The sequence below is a fragment of the Mixophyes fleayi genome, chromosome 10 (genome assembly GCF_038048845.1).
Source record: "Mixophyes fleayi isolate aMixFle1 chromosome 10, aMixFle1.hap1, whole genome shotgun sequence".
Taxonomy (NCBI): Eukaryota; Metazoa; Chordata; class Amphibia; order Anura; family Limnodynastidae; genus Mixophyes; species Mixophyes fleayi.
Genome location: NC_134411.1, coordinates 10480536 through 10503727, shown reverse-complemented (window position 1 = coordinate 10503727; position 23192 = coordinate 10480536). Strand labels below are relative to the sequence as shown.

The 23192-nt window shown below is 43.7% G+C and overlaps 1 protein-coding gene across 4 annotated transcripts in view; it reads right to left on the bottom strand.

Moving 5' to 3' along the window:
- The window catches only part of AP2A2 (adaptor related protein complex 2 subunit alpha 2), a 90371-nt gene extending 68996 nt beyond the window's left edge, over positions 1–21375 (bottom strand). For 2 of the 4 annotated variants that reach the window (XM_075187851.1, XM_075187852.1), the window contains exon 1: positions 21075–21371. In XM_075187851.1, the coding sequence (XP_075043952.1) occupies positions 21075–21141 (67 nt within the window). In that variant the 5' untranslated portion in view covers positions 21142–21371. Of the gene's footprint in view, positions 1–21074 lie in introns of all 4 variants that reach the window. The other 2 variants (XM_075187849.1, XM_075187850.1) reach the window with 2 other exon arrangements.
- Positions 21376–23192: the final 1817 nt, after the last annotated feature.

Sequence of the window (23192 nt, the reverse complement as noted above, 5' to 3'; positions counted from 1 at the left end):
TCTAATTGTAATGTATACTCTTGCATGCACGCTGTATTCTACATTGTTTTCCCTTTTGGCCTCACAAACATGTGCTTTGATTATGTAGAGATATAATTACATGATTTGCAGTGCTCTATGTTTGTGCAATGTTTGCTTATATGACACGTTAAGTGCCCTTGCATGGGTTTAGTTTGTTTCCCCCGAAAAACAAGAAAACCAATAAAATTTTATTAAAAAAATAAAAAAAACGACACTAATAGTAAATTATGCAGAAGGGTTTCTAACAATAAAATAAAATGAGAAAAACAGAAATATAAAAATAGAATAAAAATAATATTCACTTCTGAGGGAAGACACAGAAGCTTGAACCTGTTGCTTAACAGATTAGCCTCCTTGAATATGACAATATTTGACAGCAAGCTTATAAAGCTGATTCTTCAGCTCAGCCCTCCTATCCTGTGAGGTAACTAGGATAGCCTCTGTGTACGCGAATAGGGTTTTAAAGCCACCTTTTAGAATTTCCACGGCACACTGTGGAAATATTCCATGGTCCATGCATCATAGGAATATGGTTCAACCTCCAAGCAACTGGTCACAAATTTACACACCAATACATACACTATATGAACAAAAGTATTCAACACTTGACTATTACACCAACAGGGACTGTAATGACATTGTATTCAAATACATATTCTTTAATATGGAGTTGGTCCCCCTTTTGCAGCGATAGCAGCTTCCACTCTTGGAAAGCTTTCCACAAAATGTTGGAATGTTTCTGTGGGATTTTGTGCCCATTCATTCTGTAGAGCATTTATGAGGTCAGGCACTGATGTTGGACGAGAAGGCCTGGCTCGCAATCTCTGTTACAGTTCATCACAAAGGTGTTCGATGGGGTTGAGGTCAGAGCTTTGTGTGGGCCAGTCAGATTCTTCCACACCAAACTCATCAAACCATGTCTTTGTATTCCTTACTTTGAGCACTGGGGCACAGTCATGTTGGAATAGGTAAGGCCTTCCCCAACCTGTTGCCACATAGTTGGAATCATAGCATTGTCCAAAATGAATTGGTATGCTGAAGCATTAAGATTGCCCTTCACTGGAGATAAAGGGCCTAGCCCAAACCCTGATAAACAGCCCTATACCATTATCCCTCCTCCACCAAACTTCACAGTTGGCATAATGCAGTCAGGCAGGTAACGTTCCAGACCCATCTGACTGTCAAACAGAGAAAAGTGATTTGTCACTCCACAGAACATGTTTCCACTGATCCACAGTCCAGTGGTCTTGGTGATGTGAGGTTTGCATGCAGCTGTTCCACCATGGAAACCCATTCCATTAAGCTCTCGCTGCACAGTTTTTGTGCTTACATTAATGCCAGTGGAACCCCGGAAATCTTCAGCTATGGAATAAACAGGCGACTTTTACACACCATGCGCCTTAGCAGTCATTGAACCCGCTCTGTGAATTTACGTGGTCTTCCGCTTTGTGGCTGAGTTGCTGTTGTTCCTAAACTCTTCCACTTCCTAATATCATCACTTACAGTTGACAGTGGAATATCCAGCAGGGATGAAATTTCACAAACCATCTTATTGCAAAGATGACATCCTATCACAGTACTACGCTTGAAGTCACTGAACTCTTCAAAATTACCAATTTTATATCGCAAATGTCTGCAAATGGAGATTGCATGGCTAGGTGCTTGATTTTATACAGCTCAATTCAATATTAACAAGTGTGGTCAAATACTTTTGTCCATATAGTGTATAAAATGACAATATTAAAGATATTATTCTGGACAATATGTTGTTATCACCATAACTTTGCTAAGGAGTTAGTATTTAATATTTATTTTCATGTGTTCGGGGCCTATCTTCACTGATTAAACACACATGCAGACATTGATAACCTTTCCTACATTACCATAAAGGACATGCTGGATGCTGACCTTTACAGCCAATATCCCTTGTAATATCAAAGGAATAAGACATCTGCTGGCGCCCCTGGGTAGTTGGGCCATAAACATCCTATCTCAAAAACTGAATGAGCCAGCCATCTACCAATTATTCACACATCCTGTTGACACTTCCTTGCTAAGTGACAGGACCAACACCTTCAAATAGAACATTCAGCTTAGATGAAGTCAGGCAAATGTACAGGGGAAAAGATCAATGAACTACTACCGTGCACAATAAGTTAATGTATATCAGATTACATTTTTATTTTATTAACTTATGTCCTAGCCACAACATTTTGCAATCCAAATCTTGAAAGCATCAATGAAATAGATTTAACAGCCTTACTGATGAAGGTTTTTGGTATTTATTAGCCTTGTGCAAGTTCTTGGATACTTTGGGATGTGCAGTAAAGCATCCTTTAAATCCAGGATTATTGTAAAAGGTGTTAACAGTCTAAAACTAGTCTGTGATCCTCAAATTCTTTGGGATGACAGAAAATTGAATAAGTACCTGGATTGTGTAAGCTATCTGGAACTTCTCCAATGAGCCAGTAAGGTTTATAGTTACTGAACCAGAACGTTTTGTACCTCACCTTTATGCTGAAGTAAAAATTGATTTGAGAGCGAACAAAAAACACACACCTTATTTTAACTCTGCAGCCTTTCTTTTGTATTGTTTATAACCCACTTGTGTGCAGTACTTCAGCCCTTTGATGGAAAAACACACACATTTCAAATCTAACAGCATGTCCCTTGTGCTAATGGCCTCAGCTGTATGATCTAGCACTTAAAAAGGACCTCCTGCCTCTCTTCTATTTCGTTCTTAATCATCCTGACCGGAAGGATCAAAAAACAAGAACCCACCCCAGACAGAAAAAAACAGGGGGTTGCTACACTTTTTGCATCCCATGCGACATTTGAGCTTTTGACATCTCATTCCGATCCGGACGGTCGATTTCTAATCCTAGTGGGTAAACTCAATAACACTCTATGCACCTTAGTGAACGTGTATGGCCCAAATCAAAACCAGTGTTCATTTCTTGTTGCTCTAGACTCCTTGCTCTCTCAGGTGCGCCAGGGAGAAGTTATTATGGCAGGGGACTTTAATGTCGTAGTAGATGATACTATAGATAGATCGTCCACTTTGCTTCCCCCCGTCAGTGGCTCGGAGTCCCGTAAATCTAAGGCCTTGGTGTCCCTTTCTTTCCCATCATCTCCTCTTTGACTCCTGGAGGCTTAGGGAACCCTCATCTCGAGATTATACATTTTATTCTCCAGTTCATGGTACCTATTCACGAATAGACATGGTCTTCCTCAGCCACGATCTGTCATTAAGGCTCAGGGCGGCCCATATACACCCGATGGTTTGGTCTGACCACTCTCCTATATCAGCCGATCTCTCAGACATAGTACCCCGCCCTCGCCCCGCTACGTGGCGTATTAATGACTCCATCCTGCATGATCAGCCACTCACCTTAGAGCTCCGGACCCTTCTTGAGGAGTATTCTCTTTTTAATGACCTCCCCGATACTTCCCACATGACCCTCTGGGAAACCCATAAGGCAGTAGTACGGGGCCATCTTATTAGCATGGCCTCACGCCGTAAGAAGTTGGCCATCTCCAAACGTGCGTCATTAACTATTAAACTCCAGACTCTGGAGAGACAGCATAAACTATCCCCAGATGAAGAGGTACTGACCAAACTTCTAAGGTGAGATCGGATTTGAACCACCTCCTCTCTGAATCCTGAAACGGCTGAGGCAAACATTCTATGAGAAGGGAGATAAAGCGGACGGAATATTAGCCACCCATCAGAGCTCAGAGATCTCAAAACAACGTCATGGCCCTGAAGTCTCCTTCTGGCTCACCCATTTACAGTCCTGACCAGATCGGGCGCGAGTTTCAAAAATTTTATTCCTCATTGTACAATTTGGATGCTCTAAATCCCGGTGGGGCCCAACCTGCGGAGACCATAGCGGCTTTTTTGAGACAAGCAAAACTCCCTACCCTTTCCAGTAGCCTAACTCAGCAACTAAATGAGGAGATTACATCGGAGGAAATACTGGCAGTCATCAAGGCCCAAAAGACCTCCAAGGCCCCAGGGCCTGATGGCTTCTCCGCAGCCTACTATAAAAGATTTTCCCAGACTCTGGTTCCCCAAATCCGCTCCCTGTTCAATGCTGTCTGGCAAGGGGATCCCTTCCCCCAAATCGATGTTAGAGGCGCGTATTGTAGTCATACATAAGGAGGGGAAGGACTCTAGCGACTGTGCAAGCTACCGTCCCATTTCCCTTCTTAATGTTGACATTAAGATATATGCAAAGATACTGGCCACCCGCTTGAATGGAGTTCTACCAGATCTAATCCACTATGACCAGGTGGGTTTCATCCCAGGTCGCCAGGCCAGGCTAGGGATAATACTCGTCGCACGATAGACCTTGTTCAAATCATTAACCAAAGACGTCTTCCGGCCATAATGCTTTCACTGGATGCCGAGAAGGCGTTCGATCGAATTTCTTGGGACTTTATGACCCTTGCTCTGAAGGCGTATGGCTTCTCGGCTGAATTTCTGACTGGGGTATCCACCCTCTATAACTCTCCCTCAGCTAGGGTCTTGGTTAACGGATCTTTATCTGACTCTTTCTCCCTCTCCAACGGGACGAGACAGGGCTGCCCCCTTTCGCCCTTAATCTTTGCTCTAGTGATAGAACCCTTGGTGGCAATGATCAGACAGATGGCATCGATTTCAGGTGTGACAGTGGGGCCGCGGGAATTCAAGGTTTCCCTCTTCGCAGATGACATACTCCTCTCTCTGACGAATCCTCAGGAGTCTCTCCCCGCCTTGTATAAACTTATGGATGAATATGGCCTCTTCTCTGGCTATAAAATTAATTTTGCTAAATCAGAGGCCATGCTCCTCCATGCATCCCCTTCCCTTAGGGCCAGTTTGCAGACTTATTTCGCACTACGCTGCAAGGCAAATATCTTGGAGTTTATATCACCTCGACCTATGATAGATTGTATCGGGAAAACTTCCCCTCCTTCTGTCAAAAATTAAACAGGACTTGGAGACTTGGAAGAGCTATATCATATCACGGCTTGGGAGGATTATCGCTATTAAGATGAACTTGGTCCCTAAGCTTCTATATCTTTTTCAGACTCTCCCGGTGAGGGTTCCCGACTCTGTGTTTAGAGATTTGCATTCCTCCTTCCTAAAGTTAATATGGCGTGCCAAGCCCCCTAGAATCTCGGTAGCAGTGCTCAAAAAACCCTGGGCTTGGGGAGGCAGGTGTTTTCCAGACATTAAATTTTATTATTTGGCATCCCATCTGACCCAGGTTGCGGTAACCTATGCCCCTTACCAGTCCATAGCATGGGTGGATCTGGAGACTCGCCATGTTGGGATCCCCTCTATGGCATCACTCTGGGGCCTGGCTAATATAGATAGACCACCAGCGGCCTCCTCTCTTAAATTCTGCCTGTCGATTTGGGACTCATGCCGGGTCAAATATAAATTGTCGTCCCTTGTCTCACCTCTGACTCCTCTCTGGGGCAACCCACACCTCCCTCCTGGCAATTCAACACAGCAATTTGAACATTGGATAAGGGCGGGAGTGCGGGTGGTTTCGGACCTGCCAGTCAATCAAACTTGGGCTTCTATGTCGGAACTTCATCATAGGTTTGAACCGTTTCGTCCGCTTTTTTGAGAGTACTTCCAGGTCCAACACTTTGCCATGTCTTTGCCCCCCCAGGAGGTTCTTCGGGCCCAGACATCCTTTGAGTATATGTGTTTACATTCCCGTCTCACTCAAGGGATGATCTCCCAGATCTATAATTGGCTCATAGACTATACCTTCGATACTCCAGGTCGACATGAGAGGGAATGGGAAAATGACCTGGGACCTTCCCCAGATGAGTCATGTTGGGAGGAGGTCAGGGAGGAGATTGCCAAGAGCTTGATCTCTACATTAATTAAGGAAACAGCACATAAAGTGTACTATAGGTGGTACTATACTCCTGATAAGTTGTCTCGAATGTTTCCTACGGCCACTCCGAGCTGCTGGCGGGAATGTGGCCAGAGAGGTACGATGTTACACATATGGTGGATCTGCCCTCGCATAGTTCCTTTCTGGAACATGGTTCTTACGCTTATAAACTCTGTGTCAGAACAACAGATAAATAAGGACCCCTGCTCATTCCTTCTCTCTCGCCCTATACCTGATGAGAGCGCGCCTTCTAATAAGCTTATCTCCCACATCTTGGCAGCAGCTAAATCCCAAATAGCGAAACATTGGAAAGACCTTAGGGCTCCCTCTATGCAGGAATTACGGTCCTACATAGGACATGTCGCAAGCATGGAGAGTATAACGTATTACCTTCATGATAAATCATAATTTCGATAAGGTGTGGGCCCCGTGGTTTTTTCTAGAAAGCCGTAGCTGCCTTTCCAGTACGGCTCCCCCTCCTGCAGACGGAATATAGCTTTTGGGCCGCCTCCGGATCCCCCAGGCTGGATATGGCGCGCTGCCGGTGAGTAATGTTTGTATGCTAGTTTTCTTTTTGGTAGCCAATGTAGCCGTGTGGCTTAGCTTTTCCCAGCAATGTTCCAAGTTTGCTTATTTACTTATCAACAATATTGTTAACAGTACTTGTGCCTTTCTACCTCCCATCCCTCCTTCCTCTTTCCCCCTCCCCTCCATTCCCCATGATATAAAAGTATAAAACATAGAGGAGACATCTTGAATATTAATATCTTAATGTCAAACGTGTTGATTGTGTCTTTCCTGTTGTTTCCTCTTTAACTAAAGAGTTTAAAAAAAAAAAACAAGAACCCCATATTAAAACCTTCATTCCATCCATCCTGAGACAACTGTCGACCAGTTAAGTTCCAGTCAGAATAAACGTTGTACCTTAAAAGGTTACGGATCAAAGTGAATTTTTCAACACCACACTCACGCTTAATTTTTTCGGCTACAGTGCCCTTCCACATACAACTCACAAAAAAAAAAAAAAAAAAGGGGGGGGGGGGGGGGAGATCATGGCACATGACCTCGCATTAATGGGCTTAAATAAATATTACAGAGGACTCAAACGCAAATATCATGGAACATTCAGCTTTTTTCCCCCCTGAGATCATTGAAACCGGAACCACCTTCCAGAGGAATGGCTGCTCATTTAGATAAATGGACTACTGGTACAACTCACCCTCAGAGCATTTTATTCCAGTTCTTAGAATCTTGCCTCTCAAAAGGGAAACACACATTCTTGAACTCTGAGGCACAACATCACTTTTATCTTGTCCTTAACATTTCTTTTTCATCGTTGTCATATTCTTAACTATGAAGATGAAGCTCATGCCCTCTACATTGAATATGTAGTAGGGATATTCACTGACCCCGGTGTTTTGGACCACCCAGTTTAGGCCAAAGACTGCAGCGAGCTGGCTGGTTACTAAGTGATAGAGCAACGGCACAAACACACGGCAGTTTATATTACATCTATGAAACATTGCCAGGCAGCAGTGGCAGAAAAGAAGAGTGGTGCAAGCTGGACTTGTCCTTTGCCCTCCCACGAACCCTAATGTTAGATTGCCATTATATGACTGATGGGCAGCAGACTAGACAAGGCTATAAAGTCGACAATATAATGATATCGACAGTATTATTAGGACAACAATTGAAATGTAGACAGGATTATCCCCAACTCTAAACCTCTCCCGTACCCTGTCGTTAACCTATAATAATACTGTCTAAATTTTAATAGTCTACCCAATCATACTGTCCACCGTGTGAATTGGCGAACTAATAATACGGTTTGTGTGAAATAGCACTGGAGAGAGACAACACTACTGCTACCCTGTTTCTGTGTGAGCAATGGCAATGAGCAATGTCACTGGAGAGTGACAAGAACACTGCTACCCCTCCTGTGTCTGTCTGAGCAATGGCACCAGATCTCCAGCGGAGAGAGGTACTTATGGAATCCAAAACCCGCAAGATCAAACGACGTGGCAATGACGTTTTGCCCCAAAAACTAAGCCTGAGCATACCTAATACACAAGAATCTTCATTAAATTTGCCACCTTCAGACTAGGACTCTATTTCTTAACTCCAAAAGTCCTTTTAAACAGTTACTGGAGACCTAGATGCGCCCTGCAGTATCAGCCTAGGATTCTGCCATCTCATTTCCATCATGGACCTGCTAAAAAAAAATAAAAAATAAAAATACTGTAGCCATGCTTACAGATAGTAGAAAGCTTCCTGCAAAGTTTTTTATCCACTTCACTAAATCAAACACTGCTTGCTTCTCTAAATCAACAATATGCTTAATACATGATTTAGAGAGCATGCTTTATTCCCATAAGACTCTTGCAACTTTTGATAGTATACATGAAAACTGGGTTTATCATTTAGGATACTTAGCAACCCACCTCCTGTTTCTCCCTAGTCCTCCGACATCCTAAATCAGCACATGTGAATAATATGGCAAAATTATAGACAGTGATGATGGAGAAACTCTTGTGCATAAGACGAACTTAAAAAAGCAAGACAAAGACGGCGGAGGACCAGCAGCAAACAGATATGCAACCCAGGATTAATCATCTGTCTGTCCATGTTCGTTTTAAGATAAAATGTGTGGAGCAGAACTCCAGAGTGTGAGATCACGGAGCCACCAGATAGCATATAACCTTACAACTGGACCTGGCCATTATTGGCCACATATGCATAGCAGCAGTTCAGCCATAAATATTTTTAAAATGGGATCTGCAAAGCTTCTGTGTGTGCACAGTTGTTCATATTTGTGTTCTTAGCATAGTGGTCATGCACCAGACACGGCAGCTTACTTACCGGGGTCCGGTGCACAAACCAGGCCTAATCTAGGAGCTGATGCGCTACGATCCTCTCAATGGTGTCCGCCATCTTGGATTATTTTATACTTTTCTCTATTCAGCCATTAGCCCACTGACTTTCACTCCTCCTCATTCACTAAACTATTAAAAGGCACCTGGGAAGGTCAAATTGTGGGAGATCTACAAGTCCTGTAGCCTGTTAAAACTGATGGTATATTTGGCTCCCGGGTATTCTGCTTTCTTGGTATCCAATTTTATTTGCTCCTCAGATAGTGGTGTCAAGTAACCTCTTCTATTCAACAGACCCTGGTATTCAGTGTGACTTATCCTGAACTTTCCTTGCTGCAAATGCAGCCTCTACTGTCGGTCTCTCCTGGTACCCATTCGGAGCAACACAACCTGCGGGGTGAAACAGTGAAGTCCACACCTCCTTGCTGGAGTCCCTGGCAAAAACCTTCAAGTCATTAGACTCCACGCCTCTGAGGTGGGTAGAGTCAAACCACAGAGAAGGCGAAGAATCCAAATTGTTCCTCGGAGTTCCGTGACAATATTTCTAGCTGCATACCTACTTTAAGTTTTTTGTACACTGCCCCTGTAAAATCTGTGCTTAACTTTTCAGAAAATCCAGAGATGGCACTTGGTGAACACAAAAAAGATCACATCAAAGTCCAAACTCCCACGCTACGACTACTCTTTCATTAAATCAAACATTATTTAGAATAAAAATTGAAATTAACTGTCACTTTTGTGCATTTGAAGATTTCTATTACATATATTAGTATGTAATCAAACACATGCATTTACAATTAAATGCAACAGAAAGAAGCAAAATGTATCCCACTATGTATGTGTGTGTATATTAGGGAATTTAGACTGTAAGCTCCAATGGGGCAGGAACTGATGTGAATGAGGTCTCTGTACAGCGCTGCAGAATCAGTGGCGCTATATAAATAAATGGTGGTGGTGGTGGATGAGACTGAAAGCTGACAACTCTCTGGTGCAATAAATTCAAGTCCTCTTGAAGGGAGTAAGGTTTATGCGGCGTCCCACAAAGCAGGGAACATCTCTGCAAATGAAATAATATCTTTCAGCAAAACAAATTGCTAATTTTGCATGGCCAAGCAAAGGTATTCGTACTCATAACTAATACCTACAAAGTAATATTCATATTATTGGCCAGTACAAACTTATGCATTCCGCATCACCACCTTTGCCCACAAATCCAAGGGCTTCCCCATGAAATCTGGTATATATATGTAGAAGTAGGTGTGTAACATCACATACCGGCATCTGCACCTCTGCATGGCTTTGCTCTTGTGCTCCTATAATACTTTTGTCTTTTTTGACACGAAAGTATTTATCACATAGGTTTTGTGCTCAAAAACTTTCAAGTTAAATAAAAAAAATAAAGAATTGTGCACACTCATTACTGGAAGGTGTCTTTCAGCATCAATTATAGTGCTTTTACAGAAAATTCCAGAATATCACACGACTGTGATGCTGAATCATGCATTTTTCCCCACATCCTGTGTTAATAGCAGCAATTAATTGAATATACATACCTAATGTGTAAGTATATAAAAAGCAAATATAACAATGCCTAAAAAAAAACAAAAAAAAAAAAACTACACACAAAAAATATTAAGTGAAAATAAATATAAGTGCAATAGTTTTTAATAACAATCTGCTGCTCGGTTGAGATACCCTCTTTGTTATAGTACATACAGTAATTGGAGTACAGGGAAGAAAATGAATCAAAGTATTTGAGTAGAAGATGCTTGTACACCAGGTAACATCAGTTTGCCTTCAAGTTAACCAAATTCCCAAGAACCTCAATTTTCCCCACTACGCCAATCACAGTGTGTTCCATCAGTATGAACTCTGCAATGGCTTTATAGGTTATGTAGATCACTTTTTCCCCCCAAAAAAAATAATGTCTATTGTCAACTCATCTTTTAAATTACAAAAACACGCACATTATAAAGTTAATGTAGCCATATTAAAGCAAGCAATACACTGCCTGGTTCTAATAAGCAACAGGAACTGTAAAAGTTATACTTTTCAGTAATAAAAAGGATGAGGTGACCACCCAGAATAAGGGTAATTAAAGGTCAGAGATACTTAAATTATTGTATAGGTATGGGAAGTATTTACGAATAGTGGTAAAACCTAACCTTGTGGAAACAAACATTGTGACATCATGCACAGAGATTTATAGGTCCTTCATATACAAGGCTATTTGGAGTTAGGAAATGTTATGGCTAGTGACGGGTAGAACGGAAAGGAGAATAGGAGGAGCGTGTTCCTTACTACAATTGGTTAGGTGCAATAAAAATCTTGAGAGATGGGAGATCTACAAAAACGAGATTTGGTTTTCAGTTGGTCGGGGCAGAGAGCCTGAATTTCAGGATGCAGTGTGACTTTTTGTACCACAAATAGGCCCGGAAATTCTAATTATTATGCCTTGATTTTAATCGTAAAAAACAAAACAAAAAACATTCAGTCTAAATGTGCATTAACAGGCTCAAGTAAACTGGAATTCATATAAGTACACCAAACCAATGCATTAAAAAACATGCAGAATATATGTTTGCCATAGGAAACAAAGACAGCACCAACATCAATTTAATTTTGTGAATTTCATATTAAAAACAGTTCAAAACAAGAAAAAACGCTAAAATAAAAAAACAAGGGTGTGGCTGGATCACAGAGAAATAATTTTTTGTAGAAAAGAGGATTTATGTACTTACGTTAAATTCGTTTCTCTGATTCCGTCTGGGGGACACTGCTTACCATGGGGTTGTGGAGGGGAGCTTGGGAGTTGGCACCTAACTAGTTAATTTAGTACTGCTGGCAAACCCCTCCCCTCTACAAACCCCCTGCCTCTTCCTGTCCAGTTAGTTTTAACAAGCCCAAGATAAAAAAGGGCAGTCACACAAGAACACACAGAAGAAAAACAGAAGGGAGGGATCGCAGTGTCCCCCAGACGGAATCAGAGAAACGGATTTAACGTAAGTACATAAATCCTCTTTTCTCCTTCATCCGGTCTGGGGGACACTGCTTACCATGGGGACGTTCTAAAGCAGCCCCCTAAGGATGGGACTACTCTGAAAGCCCTGCTCGTAAAGCACTACGAGCAAAATTTGCATCCGCAGAGGCAAATATATTAAACTGGTAAAATTTGGTAAAGGTGTGGACAGAGGACCAGGTGGCTGCCCTGCAAAGCTGGTCCGCAGAAGCTCCATTCCTTGCTGCCCACGAGGCCCCCACCGATCTGGTGGAATGGGCCGTAAGTCTCTCCGGCACAGCACGGCTAGCATTAATATAAGCTTGCCTGATGGTAGACGTAATCCATCTGGCGATGGATTGTTTGGAGGCTGGCCAGCCTCTCTTATTAGCGTCATAAAGAACAAACAGTGAGTCAGTCCGTCTAATCTGGGAAGTTCTTTTAACATAAATGCGGAGAGCTCTAACCACATCCAACTTTTTCATCGATTGCTGATCCGTATGAGAAGTGGATGAGAAAACCGGAACAATTATTTCCTGGTTTAGATGAAAAGCCGAAACTACCTTTGGCACAAAGGAAGGAAGGGTTCTTAACACCGCTCTGTCCTCGTGGAACACCAAATAAGGTTCCTGACAGGACAGGGCTCATAATTCAGAAACTCTGCGAGCAGAGGCAATAGCCAGAAGAAAAAGGACCTTCCAGGTCAAACACTTCAAATCCGCCTTGTTCAAAGGCTCGAAGGGGGGTCCCTTGAGCATGTACAGAACCAGATTGAGATCCCATGGAGCTGTAGGAGGGACATAAGGAGGCTGTATATGGAGAACTCCTTGGAAAAAAGTCCTAATGTCTGGTAAGTCAGCCAACTTCGTATGGAAAAATATCGAAAGGGCTGAAACCTGAACCTTTAAGGAGCCTAATCTAAGGCCTGCTTCTAAGCCATGCTGAAGGAAAGCTAACAAGCGAGGGAGGCGAAAGGAGGACGAGTGGTATGTCCTACTTTCACACCATCTAATATATGCCTTCCAAATCCGGTGATAGATGCGAGATGACACTGGTTTCCTAGCTCGCATCAACGTTTGAATTACACTGGAAGAAAACCCTCTAGCCCTCCAAAGGCTGGCTTCAACAGCCATGCCGTTAAATTGAGCTGATGTAAATTCTGGTGATGGAATGGACCTTGAAGAAGAAGGTCGTGACGATACGGAAGGTGGAATCCCGGACCTTCCGCCATAGATATTATTTCTGCGAACCACACACGCCGTGGCCAGAAGGGGGCTACCAGAATTACTGGTAGGGAACCCTGTCGAACTCGTCTGAGGACGCGAGGAAGCATGGGGATCGGAGGAAACAGATATCCCATCCTGAATTCCCATGACATCGTCAGGACGTCCACTGCCGCCGCTAGGGGATCTCTTACCCTTGCGCAGAACCTGTGGACCTTTTTGTTGTGTCTGGAAGCCATGAGGTCTATGTCTGGAAGACCCCACCTGTGAACCAGAGATTGGAAGACTTCCGGGTGAAGTGACCACTCCCCCGGCATCATCTGGTTTCTACTTAGATAGTCCGCCTCCCAGTTTTCTATTCCTGGAATGAAAACTGCTGATATTGCCGGAACATATAGCTCTGCCCAAACCAATATTTGGGCTGCGATATCCATCGCCGCTGCGCTCCTGGTTCCTCCTTGTCTGTTGACATATGCCACGGCCGTGGCATTGTCGGACTGGATACGGACTGGGTGGCCCTGAAGAAGGGATTGTGCTCCCTGAAGGGCTAGAAGAATGGCCTTCAATTCCAATACATTTATTGGGAGAGCCGACTCCTGAACCGACCAACATCCCTGGAGCCGGAGGTGCAGGACCACCGCCCCCCAACCTTTGAGGCTGGCGTCCGTCGTAGCTATGATCCACGACCAAGGTGCGAAGGATCTGCCCACATTCAAGTGATCCTGGCACATCCACCACTGAAGAGATGTTCTCGCCCTCTTGGATAGAGAAATCTTTTGAAGATCTAGGCGTAGGTGTGAACCTGACCACTTCGACAATAGGTCCCACTGGAAACATCGAGAATGAGCTCGACCAAAGGGAATGGTCTCGAAGGAGGCCACCATCTTTCCCAGTAGCCTCATGCACAAGAGCATTGAGGGTCTGGGAGAAGACAGAACCTGGGAGGTTATCTTCTGAATAGAGGTGATCTTCTCTACTGGGAGAAATATCCTTTGTTTGCTGGTGTCCATGATGAGTCCCAGGAACACCATGCGCTGACACGGAACCAACTGGGATTTCCTTAAATTTATCAGCCATCCGTGGCCCTCGAGAACCGCTTGGGTGAGGGATAGATGATAGCTTAGGCAACTCTCTGAGGAAGCCTTGATTAGCAGGTCGTCCAAATAAGGAACGACCTGAACACCCTGCAGGTGAAGACATGCTGCCATCACTGACATAATCTTTGTGAAGACCCTTGGCGCTGTTGATAGGCCAAAGGGGAGGGCCCGAAACCGATAGTGAACTGATCCCACCGAAAATCTGAGAAGGGACGTATGGTGGATCCAAATGGGAATATGGAGATACGCGTCCTTTATATCTATGGACGCTATGAACTGATCTTTCTCTAGGCCGTTTATCACTGACCTTAGAGATTCCATCCGAAACTTGTCCACCCTTAAGTGAACATTGAGGCCCTTTAGATTTAAGATAGGGCGAAAGGAGCCGTCCGGCTTCGGGACTAGGAATAGGTTGGAATAAAACCCTGTTCCTATCTGGCAATCTGGAACCTTGGCGATGACCCTCTGAGCTAGAAGAGAAGCTACACAATCCTGTATAGCCTGTCTTTTTACTGGATTTCGGGAAAGAGGGGCCTGGAAGTAACGGCGTGGAGCCGGGCCTGAAAGGTCTATTTTGTACCCCTCTGAAATAATTCCACGAATCCAAGGATCTTGGGAAGACGCTGCCCACTGTTCGTAAAACAGAGACAGACGTCCCCCCACAGGCACCCCCTGCAATACAGGGTGGTCGTCAGGATGCAGGCTTCTGCTGAGATTTAGGGGCCTGGCGTTTGGATGCAAACGAGGACCTCCCTCTGGTAGAGGAGCCTCTGGAATTGGATTGCCTGCCTCTAAAGGGCTGTCCCCTATGGGGAGAGGCCCCACGAAAGGGCTGACGAAAGGAGCTACCCCTCGGGGCGTGGCTCCTGCTAGCATAGACTGGCAAGGACGTGCTCTTGCCCCCCGTGGCCTGGGAAATAAGGGCATCTAATTCCGGGCCGAACAAACCTGCAGCCGAGAAGGGGATAATTTCAACGGACCTTTTCGATTCCGCATCACCTTCCCAGGATTTCAACCAAAGCGTCCTTCTGGCTGAAATGGAGGCCGCCTGAATGGAAGAGGAGACTGCCGCTGAGTTCTGGGCTGCTTCATAAATATACCCCGAAGCCTCCTTTAGGTGTAAGGCTAGGGGAAGAAATTCGGAGTCCTGTAAGGCCTCAGCTAGCTGGTCTGCCCATGCCTCCATGGCTCTAGCCACCCAGGCCGAGGCGAATGTGGGTCTAAAGGCAGAACCCGCAGCCGCAAATATGGATTTGAGCTGTGATTCAACCTTGCGGTCATTGGCGTCCGGCAGGGACGCTGAACCCGGGGCTGGGAGTAAAGTATGTTTTGCTAAGCGAGCAATGGGAATGTCCACCTTGGGAATACTTTCCCAGCGAGCCACTTCTTCCTGTAAGGGATACAGGGAAGAGAACCTCTTGGGGATAGAAAATCTTTTATCGGGATGTTTCCATGCCCCTTCAGCGATATCTCTAAGTTCCGCGGAGGGAGGAAAACGGCTGGCCTTCCTCTTGGCCTTTTTAAAGAGACTTCTGTCTCTGGGGGTTACATCTTCCGGTTCCGGGAGATCAAACACCTGTCTTACCGCTAAAACCAAATCATTTACAAATTGGCCCTTAGACACTTCTCCCTGCTCAGAGGAATGACCTTGGTCAGTGTCCGAATAAATTTCCCCTTCTTCTTCAGACTCCTCCTCAGAATCTGAGAGGGTCAATAGGGGATTAACATATCTAGGCCTCTTTCTTTTAGCAGGCGGGGTACTAGAGGGGTCAAATAGCTGGTTAAGCTTATTCAGCCCTCTGATAAAAGCTGTAGACCATGCCGGTTCTGTAGAAACCAGGGCTGGGTCAGTCTGTAATGAGGATGGTCCCGGCAAACTCAAAGCACTAGAACCTGAGGAAGCCGGGGGGTCTGACTGTAAACTTGCATTACTAGCCACAGAAGTTGCCACAGTAGTCAGCAACTGGTTAGACTGAAGGACCATTTGAGCTAAAGAGCTAACCGACTGCGTAAGGGAGGTAACCCATGCCGGTTCCACCGACGGTGGGACTGAAACCTGCGGTATCTGTGCAGTGGAAGCCTCTGCTTCGCATGTCGTGCAGAGCGCCAACGGGTCCCTCTGAGCACTAGGTAATTTAACATTACATTTTGAACATGTGAAATATTTTGGCATAGGGCCCTTTCCCTTATCTGTCATATTTATAAAGGAAGGCACACCAAGCACACAGAGTAATAAAAAATCTAGCTGAATATACAGATAGATAGTTAATATAGAGAGAGAGTAAATAAGCAATGAAAAACAGAGCAATACCAAGTAAACAACTGATATATTCTAAAAGTTGTACTTGAAATAGTAAACACCATAAATATCAATGGCTAGTAGGAGGCTATAATAGTAAACCTGCTAGCCCAGTATAACCACATCAGATATGTGTGTAAATAAAGGTGATACTTAGCCAAAGGCCACCCTGGGGAGCAGATCTGACAGCAGTCTGTGCTTTCTCCTCAGCTCTGTTCCTTTTCCCGGGCTTGTGCTGGCGCCAAAAGACCTGGGAAGGACCATCTCTCTCTCTGAAGGAAGGGGGGAACTCTATGTATTAGCTCCCCCTTCCTGTAGTTCTTTTTCCCATGTCTTCTCCTTCTTCTTCAAAAGAACTATCATAATAGTGGCAGAGTGGTGGAGACCTCTAGGACAGAGGTTTCCGCAGCGGAAGGTATCCGACGCCCCCCTCCTATGACTGAGGGGGGAATCTTGGTTTAGCCCCTTCTCCTCGGCGCTTCTGCCGAAATCCAAGATGGCCGCCGCCATCTTCATTACCCGATAACCAGCGCTCTATGCCTGTAATGGCAGCGCCGGTTTTTGGGGAGGCTATGGGAGTGCAGCGGTCCATGAGACCGCTTGTCACTCCCTTCAATCAGGCACCTTGTCTTCAGCCCCTGTCAGTGAGAACCGCTGGCTCTCAGCTGACAGGGGAATGCCTGCGCTGCCAAGCTGTGAGTGTGTTCTCTAAATTAGAACACACTCCAGCGCTGCCACCTAAAAAAGTAAAAAAGTAAAGGAAAAAAAAATAAATTTTTAAACATTAAACTAAGCAGTAAAAAATAAGGCTGCCCAACTCCAGGGCACCTAATAAAAACTGAACAGGAAGAGGCAGGGGGTTTGTAGAGGGGAGGAGTTTGCCAGCAGTACTAAATTAACTAGTTAGGTGCCAACTCCCAAGCTCCCCTCCACAACCCCATGGTAAGCAGTGTCCCCCAGACCGGATGAAGGAGAAATTTATTTAAATTAGTGGTGCAGGCACCAATTTAAATCATTGCTAAGTGACTAATTTTTTGATAGTGTGTTATATTTCTGCATTAGAAATGTACAGATTTCTGAGGCAATAGGCATATGTGGGGAGGAAATGTGTTTTCTGCCAGTCTGAAGGCAGGTAATTTATGTTAATTCGACCTGTTCAACTCGGCGACCAAAAAGTCTTTTTAGCTGGAAAGCACAGGAGGTGGTAATTAGACTTGCTGTTAGGCTTCCTATCTCTGTGAGACTCAGGATGCACACGATATAGGAAATCACAGATTGATGTGAATTTTGTAAGTTAAATTGTCTTTACTCCAAGTCTAGAGAATATATCACATCCTGATGTTAAAATATCTGATGTGTTGGTGCCACCAAGTAAAAGGAGGCTGGTTTACACCCTGCCAACATGGGTGTCAGAATCTGTATAAATATAGTTCAGTTTTACAATGTAATGAATCATTTCATCTGTAACTTCTGGATGATCACCAGTACCTCAAACTGGAGTGGAAAAGTCCTTGCCAGGACTGTTGAGCAATAAACCATCACTGCTTGAAGATTCTGCCTGCGACTATTACCTACTGTATCCTGTTACCAACAGATAAGAGCTACACTCTTATCTGTTCCCCGGCAGTCCTGATCCATAGTAAGTGGTTAGGAGGTACCAGCCAGCCCACAGCAAAGATATTACAGCAGCTATACCAACTACCTCAGAGGTAAATGGTTCTTGGCACTGCAAAGGAGTCCAGCGGTGGAAGCTGAATTCCCCTACAACTATTGCGCAGTTAGCATTCACAGTTGGCAAGTGTCTGGTGGCACCAGTAGGAGTGGTCAGAAACAATCGGTTACTGACGGTGAAAATGAAACCCGGATAAACTATGCAGGAAGAACATCCCTTTGCTCCACCTTTCCCCCTACAGACCGGGTGGTGAAGTAAGCCCATCCGGTCACAGGATAGGACCTAATTTGATAGTATGCAACACTGTGTGATGCCATTTTTAACTCTCCAGTCAGGCCAATAGAACAGTTTACGAATAGAGTTTGACCTTTTCTACAATAACACCAGGGGAGATAATAACAGCAAAAGACATGCACCTATGCCTAAATGAAACTACATCTGTGTACATTTGCACAAATAAATCTACTCTGTGCCACCTAAGTAATAAGCTTAGCAAAATATTATTGCCATAATAATTTCCCATTTAGGTGATCATCTTGATTTATTAATGAACTTTATATCTTTATTTCTTTGCATCATACATGGCTTCAAATAAAGTAAATGAAGTCTGAAAATGTTGATCTTTGTTTCAAATAATGTGATGGTTCCACAGATAGTATACTAACCATCCCTGAAATAATCTGGCAAATGAATCACACAAAAACTACAATTTTACAATAAGCACAAAAATTGTTTTAGAGAACAATCAACTCTTTTACAAGAATACAGAGGAATTAAACCTTATACATTGTAAATATTTTAATTTCCAGGAGATGCAGGAAATAGTTCAACACCTTCCTCTGCAGTTATCACATGGTGGAATTTAAAGGGAGGGATCTCTAAGCACCAATGATGGAGCCGTTACAGCAATAATGTTAATCCTTGGTTTGAAGTGTATAAATCCCCTTTAAGATTAAACGTTTTTACCTTCATGACCAAGTTCTTGACTAATGTCTTTCAGATCGTAACATTTTTCTACAGATTACTGTAGTTTTAGATAAGAACTGGACACACGTAATGAAAATTTAATTCAAATCTTTACATAGCTGTTGCCATTTGGTTCTCAGACTATGTTCTTTTACCAGAAGACTTGTATTCATTAGTCCATAACAAAGTAGGCAATAAAAACATGTCAAATAAATTAAAGTACATTACCTGTAAAGCAATGTGTTGCATCAACCTACCAGTAGTGCTATAGTGGTGCAAATTTGTTACAAATGTTTAGCAGATAGAAATTGCTCTCAGAAAATAGTTTTGCATATATGTAACTAAAGAGTATTGTATTTTTACAGAGAAAGATTGGAACGGTCACTGTGGTAAAAGCAATTGTACTTTACCATACTGATTTCCTAACATAACCGTGAGCTAAACCAACTACACATATATTTACTCTTCATAGGAAATTAGAACACTATCATCAATTTTTTATATAAAACTAGCAAATTCCGTGGTGCTATTATCATATGTAAATTTATTTAAAAAAAAAAAAAAACCAGCCAAGGCTTATTGTTAATATGGTAAGATCCTAAGCCTCCCAATCAATGTAGCAATAGTATCTTCAACATATCGAAGACTAACCTGTGTTTTGGGGTCTTTCCAATGCAGATTTAAAATTACGTATAAACAAATATAATCTAGAGCATCTACGTTATTTAATACTGTTTCTATTATATGTAACTGCAGAGTAACCTCTTCTTACAGAGTAACCCTCTGCTGGCCTGCAGGAACAATGATTTTGAACATCATAAAATATGTAATGTTATTTCTGCTCATAGGTTCAGTCAGCAAGGAAGAATCAAGAGAACACTGCCTATATTGTACAATCTGCTGATCTTCTCCAATGCACACTGGTTATACTGGCCTTATACATAGATCACAGCACTGATCTTCTCCCAATGCACACTGGCTATACTGGCCTTATACATAGATCACAGCACTGATCTTCTCCAATGCACACTGGCTATACTGGCCTTATACATAGATCACAGCACTGATCTAATCCAATGCACACTGGTTATACTGGCCTTATACATAGATCACAGCACTGATCTAATCCAATGCACACTGGCTATACTGGCCTTATACATAGATCACAGCAGTGATCTTCTCCCAATGCACACTGGCTATACTGGCCTTATACATAGATCACAGCAGTGATCTTCTCCAATGCACACTGGCTATACTGGCCTTATACATAGATCACAGCACTGATCTTCTCCCAATGCACACTGGCTATACTGGCCTTATACATAGATCACAGCACTGATCTTCTCCAATGCACACTGGCTATACTTGCCTTATACATAGATCACAGCACTGACCTTCTCCCAATGCACACTGGTTATACTGGCCTTATACATAGATCATAGCACTGATCTTCTCCAATGCACACTGGTTATACTGGCCTTATACATAGATCACAGCACTGATCTAATCCAATGCACACTGGCTATACTGGCCTTATACATAGATCACAGCAGTGATCTTCTCCAATGCACACTGGTTATACTGGCCTTATACATAGATCACAGCACTGATCTTCTCCAATGCACACTGGCTATACTTGCCTTATACATGGATCATAGCACTGATCTTCTCCAATGCACACTGGTTATACTGGCCTTATACATGGATCATAGCACTGATCTTCTCCAATGCACACTGGTTATACTGGCCTTATACATAGATCACAGCACTGATCTTCTCCAATGCACACTGGCTATACTGGCCTTATACATAGATCACAGCACTCATCCACCACTCCAGGCTGAGAGCCATTCACCACATTGGTACATTTAGGTCCCCACAGTAAATGCCCCCCGGAGTCCAAGCATTAGCCAGATAGCAGCAGTCATTAGCCAGTGACATGCAGCACACGCCCCCTGGCTGGTACAAGCGCCACTAACGGTCCCCTGGCATCACCCATATCTGCCCAGCTCTCCATATACTCACAGTTCCTGATATCAGAGATGAACACGGCCAGGCCCCGCATCCCATCACCCTTGGACACGGCGGGCATCTTCCCCACAGAGCAGGGGGCAACGCCCGGACCCAACGAGAAATGGAGGAGCCCCGGGCCGGTGTACCTATCTGTAACGTGACCGGGTTATCTGTATGTGTGTCTCCTCCGGCCCGGCGCGCCCCCGTCTACACCTCGCACTCTGAGCACAACACGGGAACGCGCACTGAGCCGGGGTAAGGGAGCGCGCTGGAATAGGCTCAGAGAGATAACAGAACAGGAAGCGCGGGCCCGGGAAATGCAAATAGGGATGCCGCCTCCTCGGCTTTTACAAGGGCGTGGCTTCCGTCATAGGGCTGACAGGTCACGTCATTGAGTGAATAGCGGTTCACCAGTTCATATATATATTTCGGTAACCTTTGACTGAAGAGGCTAAGAGGGAGTAATGGGATATATAGTTCCAGATGGAGAGCCACATATTGCCTACCTTTGCTATAAAGCTAAATTATTTGTTATTAAGTAATGTCAAAAGCTATGCTATGCTGCAGTGTATTCCCATTACTAAATGATGTGCTTATAATAGAAGCATAACTATCATCAATGCCTGATTTTCTGGGACAGTTGAAAGTTTTCTATGTCCTTAAAGATTCTTGACCTTCATATGTCCTTTAATTTTTCTCTATATTTGTGAAAGGCTAATAATAGCCCTATCTAGGAGATATTCATTTGGGACTCTATTTTAATATAGTCATATGAATATGATCCTTTATGGATAGGGTACCACACATGGTTTGATCACATAGTTCATTCCCTGCATAATATGAGCTGCATTCCCTGCTGGGCACTGGAAATACAATTTATTGAGCCATATGGATAAAGTGCTTAAAGTACTTAGATGTTATCAGTGAATGCTGCATAAACAATGGTGCTGCATATACAATGTCAACATTTTCCTATGTGTGCTCAAACCCTAAGTGATGGAAGTTAATGGTCCACCTTGAGCACAAGTCCAAATAAATAGCTCCCTCTTTGCCATCCCTTTAGAACTCCATTCCCGCTTACCAACAAGAATATTTTCTGCACAAAAGTGCATTAAAATGTATTCCATTTCACAGATTTATAATGCTACCCATGTTGTAACACCAGTTTAGGACTGTGCTTTAAGCTGATGTCTTAAAGACGGAGTATTGTGCGTATAGAAAGTCAGGCTCACAGCACCACCTAGATCTCCATCATTTCAGTGTCCCGGAAGATTTAAATGAATGAAACAACAATAGGGAAGAGGGTATTGTGTCTAATTCATACTTGTCGACTTTTTGATGTTCCCCTTTTGAGGAACGGAGGAGGGGTTTGGACGGAGAGAGCGGGCTTGGTGAATCACCTCATTTTTGGCCCTGGCCCCGTGACGCAATGATGCTTACACTTATGGCGGCTCTAATCTTGCCCACTTCACTAGGAAATAGGCAGATATGTGAGGATGACCTACTCTCCCAGGAGACCTACTCGGAATTTGGGAGTCTCCTGGACATTCCGGGAGAGTTGGCAAGTATGGTCTAAGTATTCAAATTAATTTCAGTGCACCCTGCTCAATCCCTACCTTATACTGTAATGCTGCCGGCTGCTTTTCAGTGCCACTGATAGTCGGGGTGTGGGGTGCTGCACTGTGACATGTGTGATGTCACAGCACAGTACTAAGCTCCCAGTCTATCACCGTGTAGGAGGAACAGCTAGCAGTATCACAGGCAGTACTGACTCTGGCATCCTCCTCAAATGCCTGCTGCTCCACCCCCTGTCTTGCTCCACAAACAGTAAAAATTAGCACCTGGGGGTGCATTCTGAGGAGGACGGGTACCTAGTAGCCTTGTACCCTTTCACTGGTCCTGACTATATTATTAATCAAATAAAGACATGTAACATTTTGGGATACATGTTTAGCAATCCCAACATCAGATGAAAATGTAAAAACAATAAACAAGGAAGATTAACACATCAAGGCTCACATCAGTCCTATAAACTCAACCAAGTTCTGGAGTAGGTAGATCTTAAATATTTTTTTCACAGTTGTACTCATGTGGTATGCCAAAAATAGACAACAAAAATTAAAAGGATAT